The sequence below is a fragment of the Vulpes vulpes genome, chromosome 2 (genome assembly GCF_048418805.1).
Source record: "Vulpes vulpes isolate BD-2025 chromosome 2, VulVul3, whole genome shotgun sequence".
Lineage (NCBI taxonomy): Eukaryota > Metazoa > Chordata > Mammalia > Carnivora > Canidae > Vulpes > Vulpes vulpes.
This window is the reverse complement of record NC_132781.1, coordinates 20,189,938-20,217,340: the sequence shown is the minus strand read 5'-3', so window position 1 is coordinate 20,217,340 and position 27,403 is coordinate 20,189,938. Positions and strand designations below refer to the sequence as shown.

The following is a 27,403-nucleotide window of genomic DNA, read 5'->3' as shown; positions in this document are numbered from 1 at the left end:
ATGCTTTCTGGGCTCTCCTGGGGAGAGGAGGGGAGGGGAGGGGGCCTCATCCCATGGTGATTGTTCTGACCATCACAAAAGTCACAAATGGGGACAGGCAGGTGGGTCCCTCACACCTGGGCTTCCTTTTCTGAGGCTGTCACCTCAGATTAATCCCATTTTGGATTAACAGACTATCAAAGGTAAGACACATTCAACATTAGTCTCTTAAAGATTGTTCTCATACAAGATTTATTCCCCAGCACCACTCCCCCCCACCCCCGCCCTGCCCACCCATCCCCACCCCAGTTCACAGTGGAGGACTAAGGAGATTCAGAGCATGATCCCCCAGGTACAAGAAACACCTTCTGAAGATTTTGCTCTCCTTCCTTCCTCCCCTCTTGCCAACTTCCAAGGCCTGAAGCTACACACACTCATGCAAACACACCAAAACCCACTCCTCTTCCACACTTCCTGTTTTTTTTTTCCCACATCAGAGCTCACCTGTGAGCTCATCTGGGCTCTGAGAAGATAGAAGGTGTCCAAAGTCTGAGAACCATAAAGTGGGGAGATGCCACTGACCCCTAATCTTTCACACACAAGTGACTGTGAAACAGGCACCTAGCTCTTCTTCCTTCTCTTAATTTTCACTCCCGGCCTCTACCTTTTCCATCAACCAAGAGCAAACGTGTTAGCACACTCCCACTTGCAGCACATGAAAATGGGCTCTGTCCAACATCCCTTGCCCAGGTATGGGGGTGTTGGGGGAGTGGTCCCTGAGGATCAGCAAAGGGTTAATGCAGAGGGCAAGAGGACAGAAGAGTTTGGCCTGAGCTCTGATTGGGGAGGCAGAGAGGCTGTACGCTGGCATAGGTTTAGAATTGCCATTTTTAGTTTTTGTCTCATGATTCTTCTAGGAATGGTAGAACAGATACCCCTTAGAAAGGTCTCTGCCGACTACAGACATATTCTTGCTAACTGGCCTCATCCTTAAAAGAGGCCCCAAGTTGGGAAGCAGTTGAAAACAAAAGTATTAAAAGGAACGGAATAGGGAGTAAGAATAGCTGGTGCAAGAAGAGCTGGTGGCTCCTGGGGTGAATGCCAATGAGCCATTTGTAAAGTGCTACTTTGACATCCCCCATGCAATTATTGCTTCTCCAAAGGAGGAGCAGGGGAAGGAACAGGAACATGGAAATGGATATGGTATGGTATTGCTTTGCTCGTTGCTCAGGCTGATGGCCAAATGGAGCCGGGGGTTAGCAGCACCAAAAATGACCAGGCAGCTTCAGAAGATTCCGTGAGACCAGGAGATACAGAAGCACTCACCCTCTCAGCCAGCTGACCCCACAGCCCAAGGTAATGTCGAAGAGGCCCATCCCCACATCATGTTCACATTTCTTAAATTTCACAAGCACTATTTTGGAGCACTGGAGATTAGGCCTCAAGAAATGAGGATGGGCTGGGGCAGAGGGAGCAGGCCTGCTCTGCAGAACCAAAAAACTTGCTTAGAAAAAGACAAATCAAATCATGGCTTAGCAAAAGAGGAAGATGGCAATGTAACTCTTCCGGCTGCTGCCTGACTTGGAGCTCCAGGAGGGTGATGAAGGGAGGAAGGAAGGAAGGAAGGGAAGGGTGCTTCTATCACTGAGGGCCCCCGAGCACCCATACCTAGAAGCAAACAGCAGCACCCCCTCAAAGGGGAACCAATACCCCTGACTACTTTGTTCCCTAAAAGTACCATTCTGATGGAGAGAAGCCTCCCTCGGGGGGGTAGGGGAGGCACTCTCACTGCAGTGACTGAGCTCAGAAATGGGCATCCAGCTGGTAGCAGGGGAGTGAGTATCCTCTCAGCAGGCCTGAGCTTCAACCAGGCCACCAAGCATACATGTATAATTCAGTGGATGGGACCTGGGTTCTTCCCTTGCCCCTTCACCTTAAGTGGGATAGGAAGAAAAAAAACCTAAACCACAGTGACCCCTAAAAGGAGTCTCTGCCTCAGTGGCTCCTGGAACTGGCAGGGTCCAGCTGATTCAACTCCGACTGGTCCAGAAGTTCAAAGTCATCCCCTTCAGCATCAGTGTCCAGGTCTGAACTGGGGGCCCGGAGGAAGCCTCTTGTTGCTCTCCGGGGAGGCGGGCCAGAAGGGCCTGGCTGAGAGGCCCCTGACAGAGCCAGGTGGATCATGCCCTGGGAGACCAGGCTGGCAAGGTTGCTGGTGAGGTTGGATCCTGCAGGCAGGGAACCAAGAAGGAGCTCCGGCAGTACAGCTTCATTCTGGCTAGCAGGGGGGTTCTGGAGCTCCTCGGCCCCTGGTGGGGAACGGTACATCAAGTTAGGCATCCCAATGCTAGTATCGTCCTCATCATCCAGGCCAGCAGGATCCACGTTAATGGAAGGGAAGTCTGGAAGGTCTCTGGCAAAGGATTCTTCTGGATCGCTGTGACCATCTAGGTCTGGGAGAATGGAATAGAGGTGTTTTTGAGACATGGCAACAGCCTGCCACTCCTGTGCCCTAGCCCCACAAAGCAAGCCCCATGTAACCAGATTTTTCTACCCTGAATTTCTCAAGGTAAAGCAAAACCTGTAGTACTGGTCGGCTTCTCCCCTCCACTTATAGACTGCTATGATCTCTACTGTCCAAAGAATTCCATCCCCTTCTGCCAACCCAAGGCTCCTACAGGAAGATTTCAAAGAGAGCAGTGGTGCAATCCCAGCTGTAGCCATACCCGCAAAGCTGCTCTGCCACCTGATCCACACCTTAGAAAACAAGAGAGGACCGGGCGGTATCCTCTCTGCCCATGAAGCTGAGCAGCAACTGTCAGAGCTGTATGAACTCATGTCCACGGTTTCCCTCACCTTCAGAGCCTTCTGTTAGAGGTGTCTGGCCCCGTGAAAGATTGAATGTACCATTGTCTGTACAGGAGACCTCAGCATCTGAGTGCTCAGAGTCTGTGATGGCCAATTCCCTGGCAACAGTAGAATCATCCAGCTTAGGAAAAGAAAAGACCAACAAGCCTGAAGAGAGGATGCCATTAGGAACAGGTGCAGTTCCCCAGTTACAGCTCTACTAATTACCTGGCCCTAACGGCTAGTCTAAGGCCAGCAGTGCAACCAGGCAAGACTGGGGACTTTAGTCAATATCTTGACCCCTTTTGGGCTGCTCCAAGGAAAATACCTGTACTTATCAATCTTGAGCACAGGAAGGAAAGCAGTCTGGGGAGTCAACCAGCCACTTACTCATAAGCAAATAACTGATCCAGAGATTACTTTTCACAGGTGGCCAGGAAGATACATTGCCCAACATAACACGGGCTGGGCTGTTAAAAGACAATCACGCCAATTCCAGAAGTTCTGCCATGATGGTAGAGATTAAAAGGAGACGTGGAAGAAGGTGTGCTGGTCACCAGACCCAAACAGATCTACGCACAGTTCAAAAAGAATACTAGCTTTCTCCTCACGGCTCTTACAGGCAAGGAGAGGGTGGGGCCTTGAAGCACCCATAATGAGCTTGAAAACCTAGTTATCACCTAAATGTGAGGTGCTAGATGGTTAACGGGAGCTAAAAGAAAACTAGCCAGTGCTGCACCTCCCGCACCCAAGATACCTGAGGACAGAAGGCAGCAAGCTCCTCTTCACTGTCGCTGTGGTTGTCCAAGGTACGCTCTGGATACAGAGCTCTGCGGCATACTACACAGAAAGAGCAGAAGGCCTTAACACCCTCCCTTGCAGGGCAGGGGTGGGGGTGGGTGGGAACCCCACCCGCCCCAGACTTCAAAGGCATAAAATCAGAACATAAAAGAATGAACCCTCTGAATTTGGCCCAAAGCCTACATTACAATGCCTAAGGGTAGGGTTGCTGAGCCTAAGTGGCAAGATAAGCTGATAACATAGGAGAGAAGATCTTCCAATGCCTCTCCTCCACCAGCCCCTCCACATTTTTGTTCTGGTCAGATGATTAACAACTCCTAGGATAGGTCAGAGGCAGACAGATGTCAAGAGGAAAGTGGACAGTATCATAGAGAGGGCAAAGATGCCCCACCTTGGTTAAATCAGGCTTTTGAGTACTGATACTATTCAGCTGGCTGTGCCAGGGGATAAGCTGGGCCTTGATGACCATGCAAAGGGCTCTCTGAAGGTGAGGGCTTAATAAAACACCAAATATCACCAGCCCACAGAAGGGAGAAGAAAGTTCACACAACTGTCATTCATGTATTGGGAGGGTCTTAGGCTAGTACACTTCTGGCTTCTCAGGCAGTATGAAAGTATCACCTTTGGAAAACAGCTTTCAGTAGTGAAAAGAGGCCTGGTTTAGGAGTTGCCATTTACTACCTGTTAAGTTCAATTTCTCCTTTTTTTAATAAAGATTTATTTATTCACAAGGGACACAGAGAGAGGCAGAGGGAGAAGCAGGCTCCCCATGGGGAGCCTGATGTGGAATTGTTTCCAGGGTCCTGGCAAAAAAAAGGCACCCCTGAAGTTCAATTTCTTTTCTCAAGGTTGTCAAGATTAAGTAAAATACTTGTTAATAAAATTAAAATTAAAAAATATATAAAATAAATAAAAATATGCAGAGTTGCCACCACAGTGCTTGGGCACATAGAAAGTGCTTCATAAAAAGCAAGCCAACATTAAGGCTATCTGTCTGACTTATATTCAACTTGGAAGAGCTTTTCCCAGATTTGCTTAAAATGGGAGTGTCCAGAATTCCAAATGCCAAAATTGGTAAGCCTGCAGAGGTTTCCCTGGAATAAAATATCACTTTTATCTACTCCCCCTTACAAAACAACCACACCCCACTTCTCCCACTTCTGAAGACCTGCCCGTTATGTCAGACCTATGGGCTTTTCTCTTCTCTTCCCCAACTTGCCCAAGTGGAAGGAAGCCTCTCCTTGACACTTACATTGTCTCTCTCTCTGCTTGGACATCATGTAGCCACGGACACTGAAGTCCAGCCGCTGCAGAGCTGGCTTCAGCCGTACATATGCTCGATCCCACAGCCGGTGGTACACAGCAAGAGGCCACGTCATGACAGTGACAACTGAGAGGAGTGGGAAACAGGCAAAGTGGAGAGGGGGCTGTACAAACAGTCCTGACCGTCCCTCTGCTATTGTGTCCTCTGACTAGACACTCGGTGCGGAATAGTTCTCCTTCATTCTGCTGGTGATCTTTAACAGTCTCCCGTACCACATGAGGGGGGCTCTGGAGGGTCTAAAGACTTCTGCCGCCACCTATATGGCTCTGCACATTAGAGTGGGCTACTGATTTATCAAGGACAGAACCAGGTGTGGTCACTTGCATATAAGTGTCATTGAGCCATAAATCAGGCTAAATGGTAACAATGCCTCAGTAATGACAACAAATCATGTGAGGGGCTGGCCACAGTACATCTCCTCAGTTTTTCCAGCCCCACGCAAAATTCATGCCAATAGGAAGTAACTAAATCTAAAAAACTGTGCTCCAGGAGAAAAAGAAGTGCTCCAGGATAAGCAGAGCCTAGTAGAGAAACCCCTAAAAGTTATATTCTGTCACACAACATACTAACTCTAAAAATTTCCTCCTAAACAGGGACAGACAGTCCTTTACAGCTGGTAATACAATATATGTTAGTGGATCCTCATCAATTTCTAAAGCTGACTTGGTAAGAAAAGCCCTTTGTGTGGGGGGAGCCTGTTATAAGCAAGAAGAAAGATATTTTCATGACACCAAACAGATTATGAAAATATAAACAGGTCATTTCCTGGAGAACCAAAATATAAAGGGTCCTCTTCCTAGACCCAGAGTTAGCTGTGGCTAGAAAAGCTAGGTGTAGGGAAAGCTCCAGAGGAGGTATGTGCCATACTTACGTATCAAATAGGATAGCAGGAGCCCGGGGATGTAGCGGCCCAAGACGGCCAAAAAGGTCAGTATCCCACAGCTCAGCAAGCAGAACTAGAGGAGTCAGGAAACAGTATTTTCTGTTACACGGCAGGAGACTGGGGTGCGGACAAGGGAAAGGTGGAGACGACTGAAATGACTATGACCTATAAGTGGGCACGTCAGAATGACAGCTGTGTCTAGCCACTTTTGCATCTCATGGTGACTCTGCTTGGGATGAAAAGGAGGATGTCCATTTTATTCAAACTCCTTTTCCTTTGCTAACCCAACAGGGCTGCACCTTTCCCGCTGGGAAATTGGTTTGCACAGGCTTAGCCAAAAATTCTCTCAGAAAGCAAGTGGTGGTGGTGGGTTTTTTAAGTTAAAAAAAAAAAAAAGTAAAAAAAGTAAAAAAAGTAAAAAACCCAACAACCACATGTTTAATATGACACTGAATGCACACAAGCAAGCTCTCTTTTCCATCGTGGGGCAGGAAGATGGCTCTATCTCAGAGGCAAGCACCCAAAGGAGTCATCAAGCTCTTCCCTTAGTCCTAGTGGCTGGTCAGAAGCCCTTCCTACAAATTCTCTTTGCCTCCACAATCATCACGGTCTTTTTCTCTCTTGAATGACACTATGTAGTCAAAGGACTATTTCACTTTAGCATAATCTATACTGAGAAGCCAGAAATGAAAGTGAAAAGGGAAGAGTCTTACCTTGCCTGGGTTTTGCTTTTTGAAAAGCACAAGATTCCTTATGAAAATGGTCCCACTAACCCAGACTTCAGCTACGTGGTGGCAGAGCTCGGGCACGCTGAGCAACCGAGGGTGCACAAAGCCCCAGCTATAGGAGAGAGAAGGGGGAGCTGTGAAAGGAGGGTGTTGAGGGATTCCCCCCATCTTGCTGTGGCATTGGCAGCCAATGATTCTAGGTTTCAACTGGAGCTCGGGAGTGGCTAGTCCTAGGTGCTTTGGAGGTGAAGTGGGACTTTTTTCTTGTCTCACCAGGTTGAAACTTGAATTTAGGGACTAGGAGGGCACATTTGTTCTGACAACTCCACCCTATGAGCAAGCAGTCCAATCCACGTGTATAAACCTGCCACTAGCTCCAAGGCACTTTGTGCTTAGAAACATCTTCCCTGCACTCGGACCATTGCAATTCACTGTGATTGCAATTCAGGGATAAAAGTAAAACACAATCTGACACTGCTGCTGCTGAGGGGGAGGCAATGGTAGATGTGTCCCTCAGAAAATAAATATAGCAAAAGTAAAATAAACCATAGCAGAGGAAATTCCTTGGATCAAACATATGGGATGAATGAACTGAGAAATGAAAGCAAGAGCTGTAAGACACAAGAGGAATCTTTGGCTTGCTGATGCCAGGAACCAATGTGTTTTCTGACCAGAAACTTTTTAAAAAGCTAGAGGTCACAGAAAACACTAAATGACCTGGAATAAAAGTCAGGAAACAAATGAAATAAGCTGCCTCTAAGTTTTTACAGTAGAGCTAAAAAATGCAGCTAACTCCTTGGCATATCAGGTTACAGGGCACTATAATGCTCTTTTTCAGAAACTTTTCTTGTTAATAGCAGAGGACACTAGCAATCTCAACTTGCTACCTGAACTTTAGGATTTGTTAAGATGATTATTCAGAACAGACTAGGTTCTCAGCTCATACTCTGTATCCATAACATGGGGTTAACAACATGTAACCAGAATATTACAACAAGAGAATCAATCAGAGCAACAAAAAGGGATTTAATTAGTGTTCCATACCTCTCATTGTCTAATGCGTCGGGTCTTGGCACTACAATATTAAAACAAACACCAGCATTAGTTGGTAGGGCAAACTAAACATAAAAATGTTAGGCTGTTGGTCTGACAGCTCGAGTTTTAATAGGTTTGGGGAAAAGAAAATAGTAATAGCCAATAAAAAGGAGACACCAGGTTATACTGACAGAGTTAGGGGAGTGCAGACATGGGGAGGATGGCTGATGCCTGCTCATTTCTCTGGTGGGTGGGTGAGGGGATCCAAATGGAACATCAGGGCCCCTTCTACTTACTACAACTGAGAGCCAAGGTTCACAAGAAAAATGATCCACCCTACCCCTCAAGGGTGTCTTGGCTGCTCACATACATCAATGTGCACCAGGTTACTGAGGCATGTTATAACTACTCCAAATCCAGAAATCTGCCTTTTCTCTTTAAAAAGAGATGCATTAACTACAATGAATGATGTCATCTTTTGACATTCACCAGCCATAAGACAGGTGATGAACTACATGATTCCTTAAAGTCTCTGCAAAATAGGATGGGAATGTATTTAAAAGCTATATACTCTCATGTAAATATCCTGCCAACACTTCAATGGCTTTTATCCCTTATTCTTCTAATCCCCTACTTATCAGTCTTAATATTATCTTTCTTCTTCCCAGCTCTCCAAGCCACCCATTGTTTGTTTCCATGAATACCTCTCTATTTCTCACACAGATACAGTCATAATTTCCTATCAAGTCTCCCTCTTTCCCTTTTCTTTCCATGTGATCCTGTAAAATGCTATCAATCTTCTGTATCACCTCACAATATAACTCTAAAAAAGAAATACTCAATGATCATTCACTACCTATAGGATTAAGCCTAAACTTCTAGGCCTAACTTGAAGGCCTTGTAAAATCTAATACCAACATATTATCAGTTTTATTTCCTTTTAATGACCTCTTCATTCTGGTGAAAGTGACTAATTCCTTGTTCTCAGGAGATGCTTTGCTGCTTCTGGTTTCTCAGACTAATCGAACTACTGGTGCCACTAGAAACACCACTTCTCTCTTCACTTGTTCAAGTCACTTGCTTCATTCAAGGCCTGAACCAGGGCCAAAATACATGACAAACATACCAATCACATACTGCACAGTGACATCTCTGGTACTGTTCTGTAGCTATCATTTCACTGGTCTTTTGTTTGTGCCTGTATAATCTTTGAGAAAAGGAAACGTATCTTACTTTATATGAATCACAATGCTTAGCTTAGTGCTTTTGCAAATAAGCAATTTAAAAGAAATTCCTGAGAAGCAAATTGATACTGCCTCAGTAAAGATGCAGTATCCAATGATATAGATATATCTATCTATTTTTTTTAACTTGAAGACTCTTTATTCCTCTGGCCAATTATAAGGGCAAGAATATCTCAGGTGGTGGATACAGATTTCTTGAGCTTGGTAACAATGGGAAAGGTGGAATGCAGCTGTAAGGAACTACCGATGGAGCACCAGCCCTTCAAGTGTCTCCTAAAACAAGTAATTCACACATCAAAAGATATTCCCAGTTCTATACACTCCCTCATAAACCCCCAAAACTAAAGGTAAAAATTAAAGGAAAGACCATTTCCAGTTCAGACTGTTCTAAATGCTATCAAACTCACCTTTCATTTCAGGCCAGATTTTGTTCTTCCATTGGTCTATACATACAATGATCATCGAGCTGAATGCAAGTAAAAACACAAGACGAAGGGATGTCAGTGCAAAGAACCTACAGAGAAGAAAAAACAGAAGATTATTATTCAATTAATCTAATTTCAGAAAGGACCATCTGTATATTTCAGGCTTTAGTAAACATACTTAAGTCCTAGTTACGTACCTTAAGAAAATCACTTAAACTTTCTGAACATTAGGGGATCCCCGGGTGGCTCAGCGGTTTAGCGCCTGCCTTCAGCCCAGGGCATCATCCTGGAGACCAGGGATTGAGTCCCACATCGAGCTCCCAGCATGGAGCCTGCTTCTCCCTCTGCCTGTGTCTCTGCCTCTCTCTCTCTCTGTGTCTCTCATGAATAAATAAATAAAATCTTAAAAAAAAAAAAAACTTTCTGAACATTAGCTATTGTATTTATGGGGAAGAGATAATAATTTGCTTCTGTAAAGGCAGAGGACTAAATCAAATAACTTCTTAAAGTCTCTTTCAAGTCTGCAATTCTATTAATTTCAGGGAGAAATTCATTCCTGATAACTTATTATAATGAAAACAAACACCCTTCTACCAAATTAGACCCTACTGTAGGGCAACAAACTGATAGAGATGTATTACAAAGCATGTAACTCAATTAGATATCCTTTTACAGATGGAGGAACTCAGGTCTAAAACAGTAAAATGATTTGATCAAGGTCAACAGAAAGCACTGAAGCAACATTCTAAATTAAATTAATTAGAATTTAATTAATTCTAGTTAATTAGAATTAATAGCGGCCCAGCGGTTTAGCGCCTGCCTTCAGCCCAGGGCGTGATCCTGGAGTCCCGGGATCGAGTCCACACGTTGGTCTCCCTGCGTGGAGCCTGCTTCTCTCTCTGCCTGTGTCTCTTCCTCTCTCTCTCTCTCTCTCTCTGTCTCTCATGAATAAATAAATAATAAAAGCCAGTTCTTAAGAATTAACACCAATACTTCTTAAACATTTCCAAAAAACTGAAGAGGGAACTTTTCTGATTGATTTTATGAGGCCAGCATTACTCTGATATCAAAGCCAGACAAAGACAATACAAGAAAACTAAAGCCCTATATCTCCCTCTCCCTCTGTCGCTCCCCCTTCTTGTGCTCTCCTGCACTCTCTCTCTCGTCAAATGAATAAGTAAAAATGTAATAAATAAAATAAATCTTTCACAAAATGTGGGGGGAAAAAGATAATCAAAAAACAAGTTCTATGAGTCTTTGTACTACACCAGCCTTTCAGTATCTTTAGGACAGTGCTGGCCCACAAGCTGATTCTGTCAGTCTGTGAGGAAGCCAAGTATAAAATTTAGAGTAAACATTTAAAAAAAATTTTATAGCAATTTGACCAAGTAATCTTGAATCACAGAACACATTTGGGTTTATACTTTCTGTCTTTTAAACTTAATTTTTCAGGCACCCCGGGTGGCTCAGCGGTTCAGCGCCGCCTTCAGCCTGGGGCGTGATCCTGGAGTCCCGGGATCGAGTTCCGGGATCAAGTACCGCATCGGGCTCCTCGCATGGAGCCTGCTTCTCCCTCCGCCTGTGTCTCTGCCTCTCTCTCATGAATAAATAAATAAAATCTTAAATAAATAAATAAACTTAATTTTTCTAGTAACTTAATTTAGTAACTTTCTAGTAACTTAATTTTTCTAGTAACTCATTTATATTGCATTTTACAAAAGTATTGATTTGTAAGAGATCAGGGACACCACTGGCTCTGACCACAGATGGTTCAGCAGGGATGTAGTAGGCATAGCTTTTCAAGTCAGACTGGCTTGAGTCTGATTCTCTGAACACCCACTTAGTCATATGACTTTGGATAAATTAGCTTAACCTCTTTAAAGATTGTTTCTTCGTTTTGTTTTGTTTAAGATTTTATATTTATTCATGAGAGACACAGAAAGAGGGGCAGAGACACAGGCAGAGGTAAAAGCAGGCTCCCCGCAGAGAGCTTGATGTGGGACTCCCATCTCAGGACCCCGGGACCAGGCCCTGAGCCAAAGGCAGACACTCAATTGCCAAGCCACCTAGGCGTTCCAGTTTCTTTGTATGTAGTGGTAACAATGACAGAATTTGGAGGATTGTTTGTAGGTTTTAGAAACAACTTACTTAATTCCCTGTAAAAATATCATACTTGGGGCGCCTGGGTGGTTCAGTCCATTAAGTATCTGCCTTTCGCTCAGGTTGTGACCCCAGGGTCCTGGGATCAGCCCCACATTGGGCTCCCTGCTCAGCGGGGAACCTTCTTCTCCCTCTCCCCGCTGCTCGTGCTCTCTCATTATCTCTCTCTCTCTCATAAATAAGTAAATACATAAATAAATAAAAATTTTAATAGTCATACTTCATCTTGCTTAAAAAGACAAGAAAATGTAAGCCTAAGACGTAGTTCTATTCAATTTTACAATGTAGAAGTGTTACTAGCTATTATCACAGCAAACGGATCAAACAAGGGTAAGGTTGGTTTGGTTACAAATGACCTCTTGCTTTCTCAGCTCAACACACTACCTAACGACTTGACATAACCACAGAACAATAGAGTATAATCTTTATATGTAAATGGAAAAAAAAAGCTTCATCTATGTGTACATATGAATACATCTACATATGCATGGATTGGCAGAGGAACTTTTTATTTCCAGATATTTTTGTACTGGTTTTCAATAAACATGAGTCCAGGGGGGAATCCCTGGGTGGCTCAGCGGTTTGACGCCTGCCTTTGGCTCAGGGCATGATCCTGGGGTCCAGGGATCGAGTCCCATGTCGGTCTCCTGGCATGGAGCCTGCTTCTCTCTCCTCCTGTGTCTCTGCCTCTCTCTCTCTCTATCATAAGTAAATAAATAATCTTAAAAAAATTGTTTAAAAAAAAACATGAGTCCATGTTATGTAATTTTAAAAACTACACAAAGAGTGAAGTTCCAGTCACCAGTGATAACCCTATTCCAATTCTTCCCCCACCACCATTTAAAGGACACTGTAATTATACATGAGATTAAAGAATGAAAGCAGCTTAACAAAAATAAGTCTCTAGAGCTGCCCTAGTCATTAATCTTTTCTCCAAGGCCAACTCATCAACCCAACTAACGAGCAAATTTAACAAGGCCAAGGATAAGGGCTCTGGAGCTTTTTGCTCCCCAGTGCTGCTACTTCTCATTCCTGGCAGCAGGAGGATGTGGCAGGGCCACCGTTTTCTCCAGCGTGCTTGAAAGGGCTCCCTGGGGAGGCAATCCAGACTGTCTGCAATCTCTACTTCCCAGATCATAATTACTAACAAATATAAAGTGGGGTAGGGAGAGGATATTAAGCCCTTCTAAGAAAGGCTGATCTTCCAAAAATGATGGCGGTGCAAATACTTTATCTAAGACCTGAACTATTCTAGTAGTCTGTTATAGTTCCCACCTATGTTTCAACCCAATCCAACAAACATTTATTGAGTGCTCATTTTATGTAGAGGCTTTGAGGTATGCAGCCCAGTTATAGCAGTTACAGAAAAGAGAAAGACATGGACCTTACTTTCAAGTGTATTTATGTGTCTATCTGTGTTTGCAATATAACATGACAAGCTAACGATAACAAAGAAGAGGACATCTAAACTGGAATTTAAGAGATAAGTAAGAATGGGGTGCCTGGCTGGCTCAGTCAGTGGAGTATGCAACTCTTGATCTCGGGTTGTGGGTCTGAGCCCCACACTGGGTGTGGAGATAACTGAAAAAATACAAAAAAGAAAAAAAGAAAAGAAAAAGAAATCCAGATAAATGGTAAGAAAACAGGACAAAAGGGTGTGGGGAAGGAGAGGGTACTCAGGGAGAATAGCCAGCTGGCGTGACATACTTAAAGAACGACAAGCAGTTTTGATAGAACTGAAACAGAACACAAGGAGGGGATGAATATGGGGATAGTGTCAGGAGTCAGATCATGAATGGCCTTTTATAACAAGCATATTGGATTTTATCCTGCAGATAAAGGTGATACAGTAAAGTTTTATAAAAGGAGTATTTTTGGGTCATGAAGGCTAAAACTGTGAACATCTTCTTGAACAAGATTAATCCTGGCCCATAAATTAATTTTAGGAATAGATTTATCTTTTTCTTGAATAAGCCAATGTAGGAATTTCAGAAGTTTTTCTGTGTGGTGTAAAATGACATTTCTTGGGAAAATAGTTTCTTCCATAAAGGTAAAACCTAATGGAAAGATCACCTCAATACACTGCAGTTGACCCCTCCAAGGTAACCAGACAATTAGCATCAATGTTCTCTTAGAGGTTTGATTGTCAAACATAAAATATGAGTAAGCGTGTGCTTCCTTCCTTCTAGGCCTCAATACTAAAACCCTAAACAAAAAGGGAGCATCAATCTCATATTAGTGTGTTTTGGAAAAAAAAGTTCAGAAAAGAGTAAAACCCGCACTAGATGAAAAGAAGTCACATCAAATGCTTATCATTTTACCAGACATAACCAGGCAGCCCACCTGTAAGAAAACTCTGCAAGTAAGTGCAGAGATAAGACATAGTTGGCGTTGGGGATTCCTGGGTGGCTCAGCTGGTTAAACATCTGCCTTCCACTGGTGTCATGATCCCAGGGTCCTGGGATCCAGCCTAGTGTAGGGCTCCCTACTCAGTGGGGAGTCTGCTTCTTCCTCTTCCCTCACTTGTACTCTCTCTCTCTCTAATAAACAAAATCTTTTTCTAAAAAAGATAAGACATAATTGAAGATAAAGTATTTTTGAGATCAGTATAGGTAAAGGATGGATGAAAAATAAGGATTCTCCTGGACTGGTTTAGTCCTCCAATGTCTATTCATCCAGATCAAAAAACTCACATGCAGATATAGCAGTATATGAGTTTAATAAGACAGTATGTGAAACATTTTTCAGCTACTAAAATCAGCATGAGAACTTCCCAACTTAACTAAAGCAACTGCAAATGAAGTCAATTCTGAATATTCACATGTGAATTGTTCAATTTGGGGATTGCCCATAGCCCATTGCCTTTATCCTTTGTGGGTTCACAATCTATTTTTTTCTTAATGATGTATTTTTTTCTTATTCGTAAAGGCAACCATGTTTATTGGAGAGAGTTTAAAAATGTAAGCGATAATGAAAAATGAAATTAAAAAGGAAATTAGTATACCATCTAACACGAAACACTCTTACCAAACAACAAAAGAAATTTCTTGAACCTGAATCTGATCAAGCCTCTAGAGCCAACTACCAATTTACAAAAATATAGAGCACAGGGAAATGTGCACAGGGATGCAATAAGCAAAATCCAGTCTGTGAAACACTTTATAGGACAAACTGATTTCTTCAACCAACAAATTAGGGAGGAAAAAAAGACTGAAGGAGAATCAACAGAATAAAAGATATGTAAAAAACAGATCAGTTATAATATGTGGACTTCATTTGGGTCCTGATCCAAACAATCTTATTATTTTTAATTTTTTTTTTTTAGGGGAGGAGGGGGCAGAGAGACAAAATCCCAAGCAGGCTCCATGCCTCTGACACAGAGCCCAACTCCAAGCTCAATCTCGTGACCCTGAGATCATGACCTGAGCTGAAATCGAGTTGGATGCTTAACTGACTACGCCACCTAGGTGCCCTCCAAACAATTTTTAAAAACAAATAATATTTAAATATATATATATATATTTAAATAAGCTCTATGCCCAATGTGAGGCTTGAACTCACCAAGCTGAGATCAAGAGTCATATGTTCTACTGACTGAGCCAGCTAAGCACCCCAAAACACAAATAGTATTTATGAAAAAACTGGAAATTTGAACACTGAAAGGAGTCATTAATTTTTTACATGTGATAATGGTGCTGTTATTTTTTTTTTTTAAGATTTTATTTATTTATTCATAGAGACGCAGGCAGAGACACAGGCAGAGGGAGAAGCAGGCTCCACGCAGGGAGCCCGACGCGGGACTCGATCCCAGGTCTCCAGGATCACACCTCGGGCTGCAGGCGGCGCTAAACCGCTGTGCCACCAGGGCTGCCTGGTGCTGTTATTTTTTAAAAATCTTTATTTTTCAGAGATTCACATTCTAAAATATTTACAGATAACATTATAAGACACCTGGGATTTGCTTCGAAACAATAAAGAGGTGAAAAAGAACTGAGGTACAGAAGACACAAAGTTGGCCATGAACTGAAGAATTTTAAAGCTGGGTACATGATGGTACATATTATTCTACCTACTTATGGACATGTTTAAAATTTTCCTTAAGACAATGTTTGGTGGTTTTTAAAACGATTTATTCATTCATTCATTCATTCATTCATTCATTCATTCACAAGAGACACAGAGAGAATGGCAGAGACACAGGCAGAGGGAGGAGAAGCAGGCTCCATGCAGGGAGCCCGATGTGGGACTCCATCCCAGGACTCCAGGATCACACCCTGAGCCAAAGGTAGAAACCCAACTGCTGAGCCACCCAGGCATCCCAAGAAAAAGTTTTTAAAAATGGCCCCTTATCCACATACATGCGTCCAAATGTGAACAGATGCTATTCCTTCATTTTAAAAGATTTTTTTAAAAAATATGGTATATACATCCATGGATGTATATACCATATCTAGTTTAAAAACCTTCTTCTTGGGACATCACGCTCAGGCTGTGATCCTGGAATCCTGGAATTGAGTCCCTTGTCAGGCTCCCTGCATGGAGCCTGCTTCTCCCTTTGCCTAGGTCTCTGCCTCTGTGTGTCTCTCATGAATAAATAAAATCTTAAAAAAGAAAACCAATTTTCTTAATTTAACGATAGGTTTTCCTGTGTCACCAGAAAAACATCAAAAACTTCTAAAATGATTGTACTGTATATGTGTGTGTGTGTGTATATATATATATACATATATACACACAATTAGTCTTGTTAAATCTTTTCTAATTGAACAAATGTCTCCAATTTTTTATATAAAAAAAGCTAAACTATGTATCACTGAGCATATATCTTTGTTCTCACAATTACTTTAACTGGAATTACTGGGTCAAAGGGCATTGACTTTTTTTTATAAGTGTTTCTTTTTTCTTTTTTTTTTTAATTTTTTTTTTATTTATTTATGATAGTCACAGAGAGAGAGAGAGGCAGAGACACAGGCGGAGGGAGAAGCAGGCTCCATGCACCGGGAGCCCAACGTGGGATTTGATCCCGGGTCTCCAGGATCGCGCCCTGGGCCAAAGGCAGGGATCCCCTTTATAAGTGTTTCTGAGATAGAGTTTGCAAACCATAAAATTCACCCTTTTAAATTGTCTGATTCAATGGTTTTTAATATATTCAGGGTTGTACAACTATCACCATCATCTAATTTAGAACATTTTCACGATCCCAAAAGGAAACCCATTACCAGTTGGCAATCATTCCCCATTTCCTCCAGTCTCTAAAAAGACACTTTTTTTTTTTCCTTTTTTAAGAGAGAGAGAAGGGGCAGAGGGAGAGGGAGAATCCCAAGCAGGCTCCATACCCAGCATGGAGCCCAACGCTGGGTTTGATCCACAACCTTGAGATCATGACCAGAGCCGAAATCAAGAGTTGGTCGCTTAACTGAATGAGCCACCTAGGCACCCCAAGATACTAACTTAAATGTCTTAAAATATGTTGCCTAATTACTTTCCAGAAAGATTATCCAATTTATGTTTCTGTCAACCACATGCCAATTTTTACGTATTTTCCCCAGAATTAGATACTACCATTTAAAAGAACCTAATAAGCAGAAATTAGTAACTCATTGCCATTTACATTCACATTTTTTACTACTCCTGAGATATATATCCATCAATTACTTTCTGCTTTTTCCCCAGCCCTTTTGTAAACTTTCCATCCCCTTTATTAGGAGTTAAAATCCGGGATCCCTGGGTGGCACAGCGGTTTGGCGCCTGCCTTTGGCCCAGGGAGCAATCCTGGAGACCCAGGATCGAATCCCACGTCGGGCTCCCGGTGCATGGAGCCTGCTTCTCCCTCTGCCTGTGTCTCTGCCTCTCTCTCTCTCTCTCTGTGACTATCATAAATAAATTAAAAAAAAAAAAAGGAGTTAAAATCCAATTATTGGGGATCCCTGGATGGTTCAGTGGTTTAGTACCTGCCTTCCACCCAGGGCATGATCCTGGAGTCCTGGGATTGAGTCCCAAATCAGTCACTCTGCACTGAGCCTGCTTCTCCCTCTGCCTGTGTCTCTGCCTCTCTCTCTCTCTCTCTCTCTCTCTGCGTCTCTAATGAATAGTTGGATAGGGTCTAAATAAACAAATAAATAAATAAATCCAATTATCAGTCTAAATAAAATATTCCTTGGGAAAACAAACTGGTCTCCAGAAATATCATGAGGAATTCCAAAACTGAACAATTTTTTTGAGGTTAACTATCTGATGAATCCTCATTAGTACAGGTAAATTAGAATTTGCTATAATCATAAACAAAGAGCACATGTCTATCTTCCATCAAAGAAGATACTATTTCTGGTTTCCTTTTGTTATTACAGAGTAAGCCTGTCTCACTGGCACTTCAGAACAAAGCTTCCCATCCTATAGGGACAAAAAGCCCATTATTGTACGGCACTTGTGGCCGTCTGGTTAATGAGCCAGTCACTGGTAAATCAGAATGAAAAAAATTAACCCAACTCACATAATGTAGTGATAGTTGTTGCTTACACAAAACCAGAAATGAAACCAGCTAGCTGCTAAACACCTACTTTACGTTAATGGACAGAAAGCACCCAACCTTACAATTAGGACAGATAAAAACTGATGGTGAAAGAGAGGCGAAAAAAATGTAAGCCAAGGCATCTTTGGGTGTCTCCTTGGCTACCAAAAGCAGTAAGAACCTTCTGAAGACTAGCATTAGAAACATTTGCTCAACAGATTTCATCTGAAACTCAATGTGTAAATTCTCACAAAACAAATGTTTCTACTTAAATGGGCCCTGCCTTCCATTTCCTGTTCCTCACTGTTGTTTTTCACTCAAATTCTGACCTTTTAAATCAAAACTGCTGTACACCTTTAATCACTTCTCATTTTTTTATTTGGGGGGGGGTGAAGGAACAATTTTATTTTTTTTAATTGTGGAAACAATAGATTCCATAATATCCCCTAGAATATAGGATGGTTAATGCAGACAAGTGACTGTCAAAGCAGATCTCAACAGGGAATCAGCTAGTGATTGCTCTAAAGCAATATCCCTAATTTAAAGACTGTCTAGAATCCTAGAATGTTAAAAACTGGAAAGGAGCTCCAGAATCATCTAGCCTTCCTTGAATCATGTGCTGCTCTTCACAGAAAGGGGAGGGCTTAGAATGCATCCATATTTCCAGGGCTCCTGGGTGCTCCCCTGATCTGCTAAATCAGAGTTTAACCAGCAGGTAACTCCAACCTGTTCTTTTCTGAATCTGTCAGGATACACTCTTGCTGACTCAGATATTCTTCCTTCAAATCTCTCATTTACAGGTGGTGCTCACACTAATGAAAACACAAGCTACTGGAAAGGAAGGCCTGACATTGCCTTTATTATCCTAGAGATAATAACATTATCAGTGACCAGAAGCAATATAGACTGGAAGACTTCTGACATAATCACCATAATTGCTCTGGAACCTGAAGAAAAAAAAAAAAAAAAAAAAGAATGAAAGCCCTGAAATACTATAGCAAGGCTATACATCTATCTCTTTTATTTTGTTGTTGTTTTTATTCTGTTTTACTAAAATTTAAGAGGGTACATTCATAGGTACAGAAAAACCTTGACTGAGAATCCATATTACTGAAAGTTAAGAGAGGGACACCTGGATGGCTCAGTGGTTGAGTCTGCCTTCGGCTCAGGTCATGATCCTGGGGTCCGGGATGGAGTTCCACATCGGGCTCCCTGCATGGAGCCTGCTTCTCCCTCGGCCGTGTCTCTGTCTCTGTGTCTCTCATGAATAAATAAATAAAATCTTTTTTTTTTTTTTTTAAGAACGTTAAGAGATACCTATGTCAACTCTGGTGATTTTTGTACTCCTATCCAATCTTCTAATACCTCCTCAAAATGTGTAAGACATTTTAGTTAATAGATGTACCATTATTCAACACAAATAAGGAAAAAAACTTTCAGACTTAATTTCTCTCCGACCTGAGCCAATGATCCTTACATTTTCTAAACATTTATAGTATCAGAGAACTAAACAGTTACCCTTCAACATTCCTAACTGAAATGTCAACATACATACATAATAATATGATACTACTAGAATGTTAAGTCTAACCTTCAGTTTTAACCCAAACTGCCTCCCAAGGAAGCTCATTTCCTAAAACAACAATCCTGTGAACTGTCACACCAAACTACCTTAGCCTCTGGGGGTTTAACACTATAGGTCACTCTGTAGCCTTCAGGGGTAGGAGTCCTCTTCACCTTAAAGTGCAAGAGTCTCAGGAGTCGCACCTTCATTTTGCTATAGCTCTTTTCCACCTACTTCTAGAGGGATGGGGAGGTACCAAGTAACCATATTCTGGACACGCAGCAGGCAAGCTACCAGGAAATGCCAGAGACAAAGACCAATCACAACAAGGCTTTCAGAGACCAAGAGTAAAAAAGGGGAGCTGAGTGAGATTCTAAACATAGCATATTAGTAAACTTTAACAAACACTTGTTGAGAGCCAGCAAATTAAAGCTACCTGTAACATTTAAAGTGGTGCCTCGGTAGGAGATCATGTTCAGACCTCAATTCCACATTCTACTTCAAAAGTCTCTCAGGCAAGAGGCCTACGGAAAGTCCCTTCAGAAATAACAACATACTACTGCTAGTAGTAGTATAGTAGTAGTAGTAGTAATAACAACATGCTACTGATCTATTTGTATTAACAAACCCTTGGTTTCGTTACTCATTTAAATCCTGATGAAGCTTATAAGTCAGCTAACCACACTTTGATCCAAACTGGCTTATTGAAGACAAATTTTCTCCCCTTGGAGTACAATCTCAATGTAGGTAAAAAATGAAGTTTTGACTAGATGGTCTGGGGTTAGGGGTTGTAATGGGGGGAGATGCGGAAAGGAAAAGAAGATCATTTTGGAAAACGCTCCCAATTGAGATGCTACAGTTAAAGGTTTCTGCCAGAGAGGAACAGGAAGAGAAGTGGGTACCTGGGGATCAAAGAAGCACTACCAAAAATAAATGAAGAATGCTGTAGGAAAACTTTATCACCAAGTTTGTTAAAGACTGGAAACAACTAATGCCAGAGACTGCTGCAACACCTTTAACCTGAGTCCCTTTCAAACCGTGAGGGGAGTAATAGCTGAAAATTACATCTTTCTGTCAATGAATTTGAAATTGTTTTACTCTAGTTCACTGAAAATCTTTCAGACAAAGGATAATAAACGGGTTGGTTTTAAAACAAGAAATTTTAGGATAAAAATATTTTTAGCAAAAAAATATGTATTTTTAGCAGAAACAAATTTTCTTTGGAAACATACTGTTCCATTTCATACTTATCCAGAATAGTTTATTTCATTCAGCTGTTGAAGCCCCTCCCCCCCCCCGCCCACTTCAGTTCCCTTGGAATTTGGTGAATAACCTTTCCTAGTTATGAGTTAATCCCAAAGTATGCTCAGAAGATCTTATGAAGACCTGTGTCCACCTTAGATCATGACAACTGAGAAGCAGCAGTTCCATTTTCACAAAGCATGACACACTGACTTTTAAAGCATATTTATAGTCTCACTTTTCCAGCTCAGGAAAATTCACACACGCTATTAGGCATCCTCAACTTCCCCGCCTATAAACGGTGCCTAAGGATGAATCTCTAATTCCTTGGGACAGGGATGAGTTGCAATCCTAAGTGGCTTTGAAATGGGTGAAATCTCACTCTCACTATTTCATAACTGTTCTTCAAGAGCTTCTAATTTTCTTTGAAGTTGCAGCTCTGGAGGCTCTCATTGACGCTCACACTTCACAAACTTCCCTTGAGCAGGAGAGGACACCTAACGTGCCAATTCAGATCACTCAAGCTTGTTTTCTTATCACACCTAGGGACACCTTTGCAAACATCTCACGCCTCATGCACACACACACACACACACACACACACCCATAACAACTGCTAAAATCAGAGCTCTGGGGATAGTCTTCAAACCATACTGGAGCAAACAAGAGACGGAAAGTGATGGCCTTAAGTGACACAGCTTTCCCGAGCCAAGACGAGGCGCCCTCGCTCACTGCGAGCGGCTCAAGATGTTACCAGAAGCTCCTGCCGTATGTGCGGGGCGAGGCTGCGGGAACAGGTAAAGCAGGGAAGATGACTGGAGGGCCACGGGGAGGACTGCGGTGCCAAAGCCTAAAGGCGGGATGCGGTGGAAGGAGGTGAGGCAAAATCAGGCCGGTACTGGAAGGAGCCGATGCAGCGAAGAAAACAGGGGAGGCGAGAGGTAGAGCCCTAGAAAAACCTCACGGATTCACGCCTGGGAGGGTTTCCAAGGGTCCAGTTCTCTCACCAGAAAGCCGCGTTCAGCCCCAGGCACCACAGGGCGCTCCTGGCTGGCCGCTCCCACACCAGGGCTGCCTGCACCCGGCTCAGCAGAGGCTCGTAGGGCCCCAGCACCTCCACCAGGGCCCGCTGCGCCGCCTCAACCTGCTGGTCTCGTTCCCAGGAGCCTGACAGAGCGTGGCGGCTCCTGAAAGCCGGCCCCGAAGCTGGGCCTGGGGCCGCGGCCACCCCCTCTGCCTCCGCCATCTCCCCCCCGGCAGCCACAACATCCGGGGCCGCGGCCCGACGGTCACAATAAACACCAACTGCGCAGATGCGCGATTCGGCGGGGGAGGCCGCGTCCCTCCACAGTGCGCCTGCGTACAGGGACCAGCCCACGTCCACCCCGAGGAGAGAACGCTGCGTCAAAGTACGTGCCGCGCGCCCCGGCGCAGAGCCCGGCCTGGAGTTGCGCACGCGCAGCCTGCTTGACTGAAGCCAAATGAATAAGGACTTGCCATCGTCAGAACTCCGTTCCCATTGGAGCCGAGAACGTTCGTGGGCGGAGCAGGCTGTTCGGCGCCTGCGTAGTGCGGCTAGCGGCTAGCGAGCCGCGGCTTGGCTGGCGGGAGCGGCTGCAACGCCGGTACCTGAGGAGCGATGCCGAGGGAGATCATCACCCTACAGTTGGGCCAGTGCGGCAATCAGAGTGAGCGAATCTCCGGCCCCTCCACTAGCCAGGTTCCTTAGACGCTACGGGATCTCGCTGTGGGATCCTGGACTCCATCTGCCCTTCCCAGAATCGTGGTTTCCCAAAGGCGGGACATTCCTGACCCAGTGTCCAGTTGCCCAAGGCGAGGGGCCCTCCCCTCCCAGTCGCTGGCGATACAGCGCTTTCCTCTGACGTGGGAGACTCCCGAGGCTTGACTTCCTATCTTCGGACCCAGGCGCTCAGTCCCCCAGCTCCTGGTTGGAATCTGCCCAGACCAAGATATCCTCTTTCTCCCCCGTCCGCCCCTCCTCCCCTAGTTGGGTTCGAGTTCTGGAAGCAGCTGTGCGCCGAGCATGGTATCAGCCCCGAGGGCATCGTGGAGGAGTTCGCCACCGAGGGCACTGACCGCAAGGACGTCTTTTTCTACCAGGTGCCCCTAGCGACTTGGCCAGGGGGCCTGTAGGGAAGGGCAGCGGCCTGGTACCGGGAAATCCGCTGGGCAGAGGAGCCAGGGTGACTGGCTTGAGGAGGGAGGGCAGGCAGGAGCCAGAGTTGGGAGGATGGAGGACTGGGCCTTTGCTGACTCGGCCCCCCTCCTGGGTTCCCCTTGACAGGCAGACGATGAGCACTACATCCCCAGGGCAGTGCTGCTGGACCTCGAGCCACGGGTGATCCACTCCATCCTCAACTCCCCCTATGCCAAGCTCTACAACCCAGAGAACATCTACCTGTCAGAGCATGGAGGAGGAGCTGGCAACAATTGGGCCAGTGGATTCTCGCAGGTCATTTGCTATTCCCTGGCCGGACCTGCAACTCCCTTCCTGTGTGAGGACAGGTGGTATGACTTGCCAGAGAGAGACAAAACCGGATCAGGGCTGTATGAGTAGTAGAGAGAGAGAGGGCTGAGGAGAGTTCTTTAGCTAACTCAACTATGTAATACGGTTAAGACTGCACTTGCTAGTGCTATGTGCCAGGCCGTACTAAGCACTTTAGCTAGAAGTTATTTAAACCTCCCAACAACTGTAGAGGTAAATATTATAGGTTCACAGTCTCTTAACTGCTTTTTCAGATTCCTAAAAGCTCTGAAACCACAAGATTTATAAGTTACTCAGTAACAAAACCAAATCTTAGGTGCCTGGCTGGCTCATTCAATCGAGTATGTGACTCTTGATCTCGGGGTTGTGAGTTTGAGCCTCACATTAGGTGTAGAAATTATTTAAACATAAAATCTTAAAAACAAAAACAAATTTCAGTGGAGACAGGCTATTTTATAGCTTTTATCCAACTTGTCATTACTTATATGTTTCATTGCAGAAATACTAATATATTTGATTAGTATACATCAGACACCCACTGGTGTTTTACTTAATATACATATATATATGTATATATATATATGGTACATATAAGTACCGTATTTATTACCTTACTAGCACGGCAAATATTTGAATTCCAAAACATAACTGGCCCCAAGAATTTTACATAAGAGACTGTGGACTTGTATTATTCCCTTCATTATACAGATGAAGAAACTGAATAACTTGCCCAGAGTCACTTGGTTAAATAAAACTAGAGCTACATGACCCCACACACTGTGGATGTAGAGTGTCTGCTCATACCCACCGTGCTTTACTGCCTCTCAATGCAAATATAAAGCAGGGCCATTGTGCTCCAAAAAAGGACTTTTATGTTCTATAAGGAGAATACAGGGTGGCTATTCCAAGGTCAGAGTCCTTGTCCCATAGCTCTGTCCCACTCTGACACTCCCCATGTCTATACAGGGAGAGAAGATCCACGAAGACATTTTTGACATCATAGACCGGGAGGCAGATGGTAGTGACAGTCTAGAGGTGAGTGTCTTAGGAATGCTGGTGGGAGCTGTCATAGAGAAGGCTTAGCAACATCCTTTAGAAGCCATCTGTTAGGTGTAAGACCTACCCATGTGACCTTTGCACTGGGCTTTGCTGGACACAAGGCAGAGTCTCCTAAGCTGTATGTATGGAGTGAGGAAGATGGAGGAGAGGGCTCGGGCAAATAGGAGTCCAAGAAATTGTAGGATGGGTCCAGTTTGAAATGCAATACCTAGGCACTCACTGCCCCTTCCCCATGTAGGGCTTCGTGCTGTGTCACTCCATTGCTGGGGGGACAGGCTCTGGCCTGGGCTCCTACCTCTTAGAACGGCTGAACGACAGGTAAGTCTGTGTTTTGTGGGGCTGGAGGACTTGGTTTTTCAAGTAATTGGGAGGCCTATCAGTTATGCCTTCCTATTCGCTGGAGCAGTGAAAGAGCCCTTCTATTTGCTCTTGTAGTTAGGAAAGGGAAGATACTATAACCATGAACCTGATTACACTCTGGGTGGTTGGATCCAGAGCCTAGAATCTAGGCCCTAGGTGAAGAGATGAAAGTTCACAGAGTATGGTTGCTTTAGAGTTAGAACCCTAGGTCCTAAGATGTGTCTCTGCCATTCATCCTTTGGGATTGCAGACTTCCAAAAGTCAAGTCTCCCTTCTCTATTGATCCTGTGTCCCACCCCAAGTTCCTCATCTAGATTCAACTGCTTTCTGACTATCCTGATCCTCCTGTTTACCAAGCCTCCAGTGTCTTAACCTGACCCTCGTCTTCACCCCAGGTACCCCAAGAAGCTGGTGCAGACATACTCAGTGTTTCCCAACCAGGACGAGATGAGCGATGTGGTGGTCCAGCCCTACAATTCCCTGCTCACACTTAAGAGGCTGACTCAGAATGCAGACTGTGTGGTGCGTCCTGGATTCTGCCATTGTCCACTCCCAGCACCCCTGTCTTATTTAATTATTTTCTTGCACTTAAAAAGACTGTTTTGAGTCCCGTATGTCCCAGTCCTGTACCAGTGCCTTTTAGATGGGTCTTTCTGGTGATGAAGCACCCAAGAAATTAAGCTTCAGAGACCAGAGTCCGGCAGAGCGCCCATTCCTTCTGTCCCCCCCAGGTGGTGCTGGACAACACAGCCCTGAACCGGATCGCCACAGACCGCCTGCACATCCAGAACCCGTCCTTCTCCCAGATCAACCAGCTGGTGAGCCCCCACTCCTGGACTCGCTGGGCTGAAACCCCTCCTTGTTGGAGTGCCACCTCAGGAAGGGAGCCCCACCCCCCCCCCAGGCCAAGGCCCATGCTGTGGCACTGCTGTCCCCAGGTGTCCACCATCATGTCAGCCAGTACCACCACCCTGCGCTACCCCGGCTACATGAACAACGACCTCATTGGCCTCATTGCCTCGCTCATTCCCACTCCTCGACTCCACTTCCTCATGACTGGCTACACCCCGCTCACCACGGACCAGTCGGTAGGAGCAACCCCAGCAGCCCCCACCCTAGCCTTTCCCTCCCCCTGCTGCCCCCGGAGGGAGGCTCTGTGCTCTGGGACTGGCACAGACTGTCCAGCTTCAAGCTAACTTGCTCTCCTCTTCCCTCTGCCTCTGGCTCCCTGCAGGGCTCGGGCTCTGTGGGGTCTGCTGATGATCCTGCACCCAGGGTCAGCGGGGAAGGGGTAGGGGTCAGGGGAGGCTGACCTTGCTGAGCTGGGGATAGCTAAGGTTCCTGGTCCCACAGCAGAGGCTCAGTGTAGACCTGAATCTCGGGACACTTCCCAAGGAGAACAATTAGCCTGAGTCTGGTGGAGTCAGGCACTGACTGTGCCCTGAGTGCTGGTCTGGTCCCGTGGCCTCCTCTCCCTTCAGGTGGCCAGCGTGAGGAAGACCACGGTCCTGGATGTCATGAGGCGGTTGCTGCAGCCCAAGAACGTGATGGTGTCCACAGGCCGGGATCGCCAGACCAACCACTGCTACATCGCCATCCTCAACATCATCCAGGGGGAGGTGGACCCCACCCAGGTAGGTGAGGCCCCTTCGTGCCACCCCCAGAACCCACAGGGTAGAGGAGAGGCTACCACCACCACTGCTGTGTCCACCCGCCTCCCCGCCAGGTGCACAAGAGTCTGCAGAGGATCCGGGAACGGAAGCTGGCCAACTTCATCCCCTGGGGCCCTGCCAGCATCCAGGTGGCCCTGTCAAGGAAGTCTCCCTACCTGCCTTCGGCCCACCGGGTCAGTGGGCTCATGATGGCCAACCACACCAGCATCTCCTCGGTGAGGCTCACTGTTAACACTCATTTCCCTGGTTGGGGCTCACCTCTCCACATTCCTGCTGTCCCCCCCTTGTAGCTCTCTTAATGTGCGGATTGCCCAGCTCTGGTTCCGCGGCTCTCTGGGTCATATTGCTACTCTAAGCTCTTTGTGACCCCTGCTTTCTGCACATACCAAGCTCTTTGAGCGGACCTGTCGCCAGTATGACAAGCTGCGGAAGCGGGAGGCCTTCCTGGAGCAGTTCCGCAAGGAGGACATCTTCAAGGAGAACTTCGACGAATTGGACACGTCCAGGGAAGTTGTGCAGCAGCTCATTGACGAGTACCATGCAGCCACACGGCCAGACTACATCTCCTGGGGCGCCCAGGAGCAGTGAGTACCCCAGGATGGGGACCTCATCTGCCTTACCGGTTGGCCCAGGCCCTGCCTGACTGACCACCCCCTCAGAGAACAGATCAGGGACCTCACATATTTCTTTCTCAGAAATACACTCACACGTATTCTGTATCGGCTTGGGGATGTGTTTATGTCTCCTCTTATGAGACTATTTATGTTTAATAAAGCACTGGACATAAATCAAGTCACTGGTCTCGTATCGTAAATGGTTGTAGATGGGGATCCCTGGGTGGCGCAGCGGTTTAGCGCCTGCCTTTGGCCCAGGGCGCAATCCTGGAGACCCGGGATCGAATCCCACGTCGGGCTCCCGGTGCATGGAGCCTGCTTCTCCTTCTGCCTGTGTCTCTGCCTCTCTCTCTCTCTGTGTGACTGTCATTAAAAAAAAAAAAAAAAAATGGTTGTAGTTGTGGGGAAGGGGATGCCTGTTCTTTCTCCATCACAATGAAAGAGTGTTCCC

The 27,403-nt window shown here is 45.0% G+C and overlaps 2 protein-coding genes across 2 annotated transcripts; one reads left to right on the top strand and one right to left on the bottom strand.

Moving 5' to 3' along the window:
* Nucleotides 1-214: 214 nt before the first annotated feature.
* On the bottom strand, nucleotides 215-22,098 carry RETREG3 (reticulophagy regulator family member 3). Its single transcript, XM_025987046.2, has 9 exons — nucleotides 21,748-22,098; nucleotides 9,249-9,355; nucleotides 7,607-7,637; nucleotides 6,548-6,674; nucleotides 5,823-5,907; nucleotides 4,880-5,017; nucleotides 3,584-3,666; nucleotides 2,836-2,968; nucleotides 215-2,432 (listed from the first exon to the last, which is right to left on the bottom strand). The coding sequence occupies exons 1-9, from the start codon at nucleotides 21,984-21,986 to the stop codon at nucleotides 1,975-1,977; spliced, it is 1,401 nt and encodes a 466-aa protein (XP_025842831.2). The 5' UTR covers nucleotides 21,987-22,098; the 3' UTR covers nucleotides 215-1,974.
* On the top strand, nucleotides 22,063-27,130 carry LOC112910789 (tubulin gamma-1 chain). Its single transcript, XM_025987085.2, has 11 exons — nucleotides 22,063-22,428; nucleotides 22,749-22,861; nucleotides 23,046-23,213; nucleotides 24,213-24,281; nucleotides 24,544-24,623; nucleotides 25,061-25,187; nucleotides 25,397-25,483; nucleotides 25,604-25,753; nucleotides 26,147-26,299; nucleotides 26,392-26,553; nucleotides 26,729-27,130. The coding sequence occupies exons 1-11, from the start codon at nucleotides 22,380-22,382 to the stop codon at nucleotides 26,924-26,926; spliced, it is 1,356 nt and encodes a 451-aa protein (XP_025842870.1). The 5' UTR covers nucleotides 22,063-22,379; the 3' UTR covers nucleotides 26,927-27,130.
* The last annotated feature ends 273 nt before the right edge of the window (nucleotides 27,131-27,403 follow it).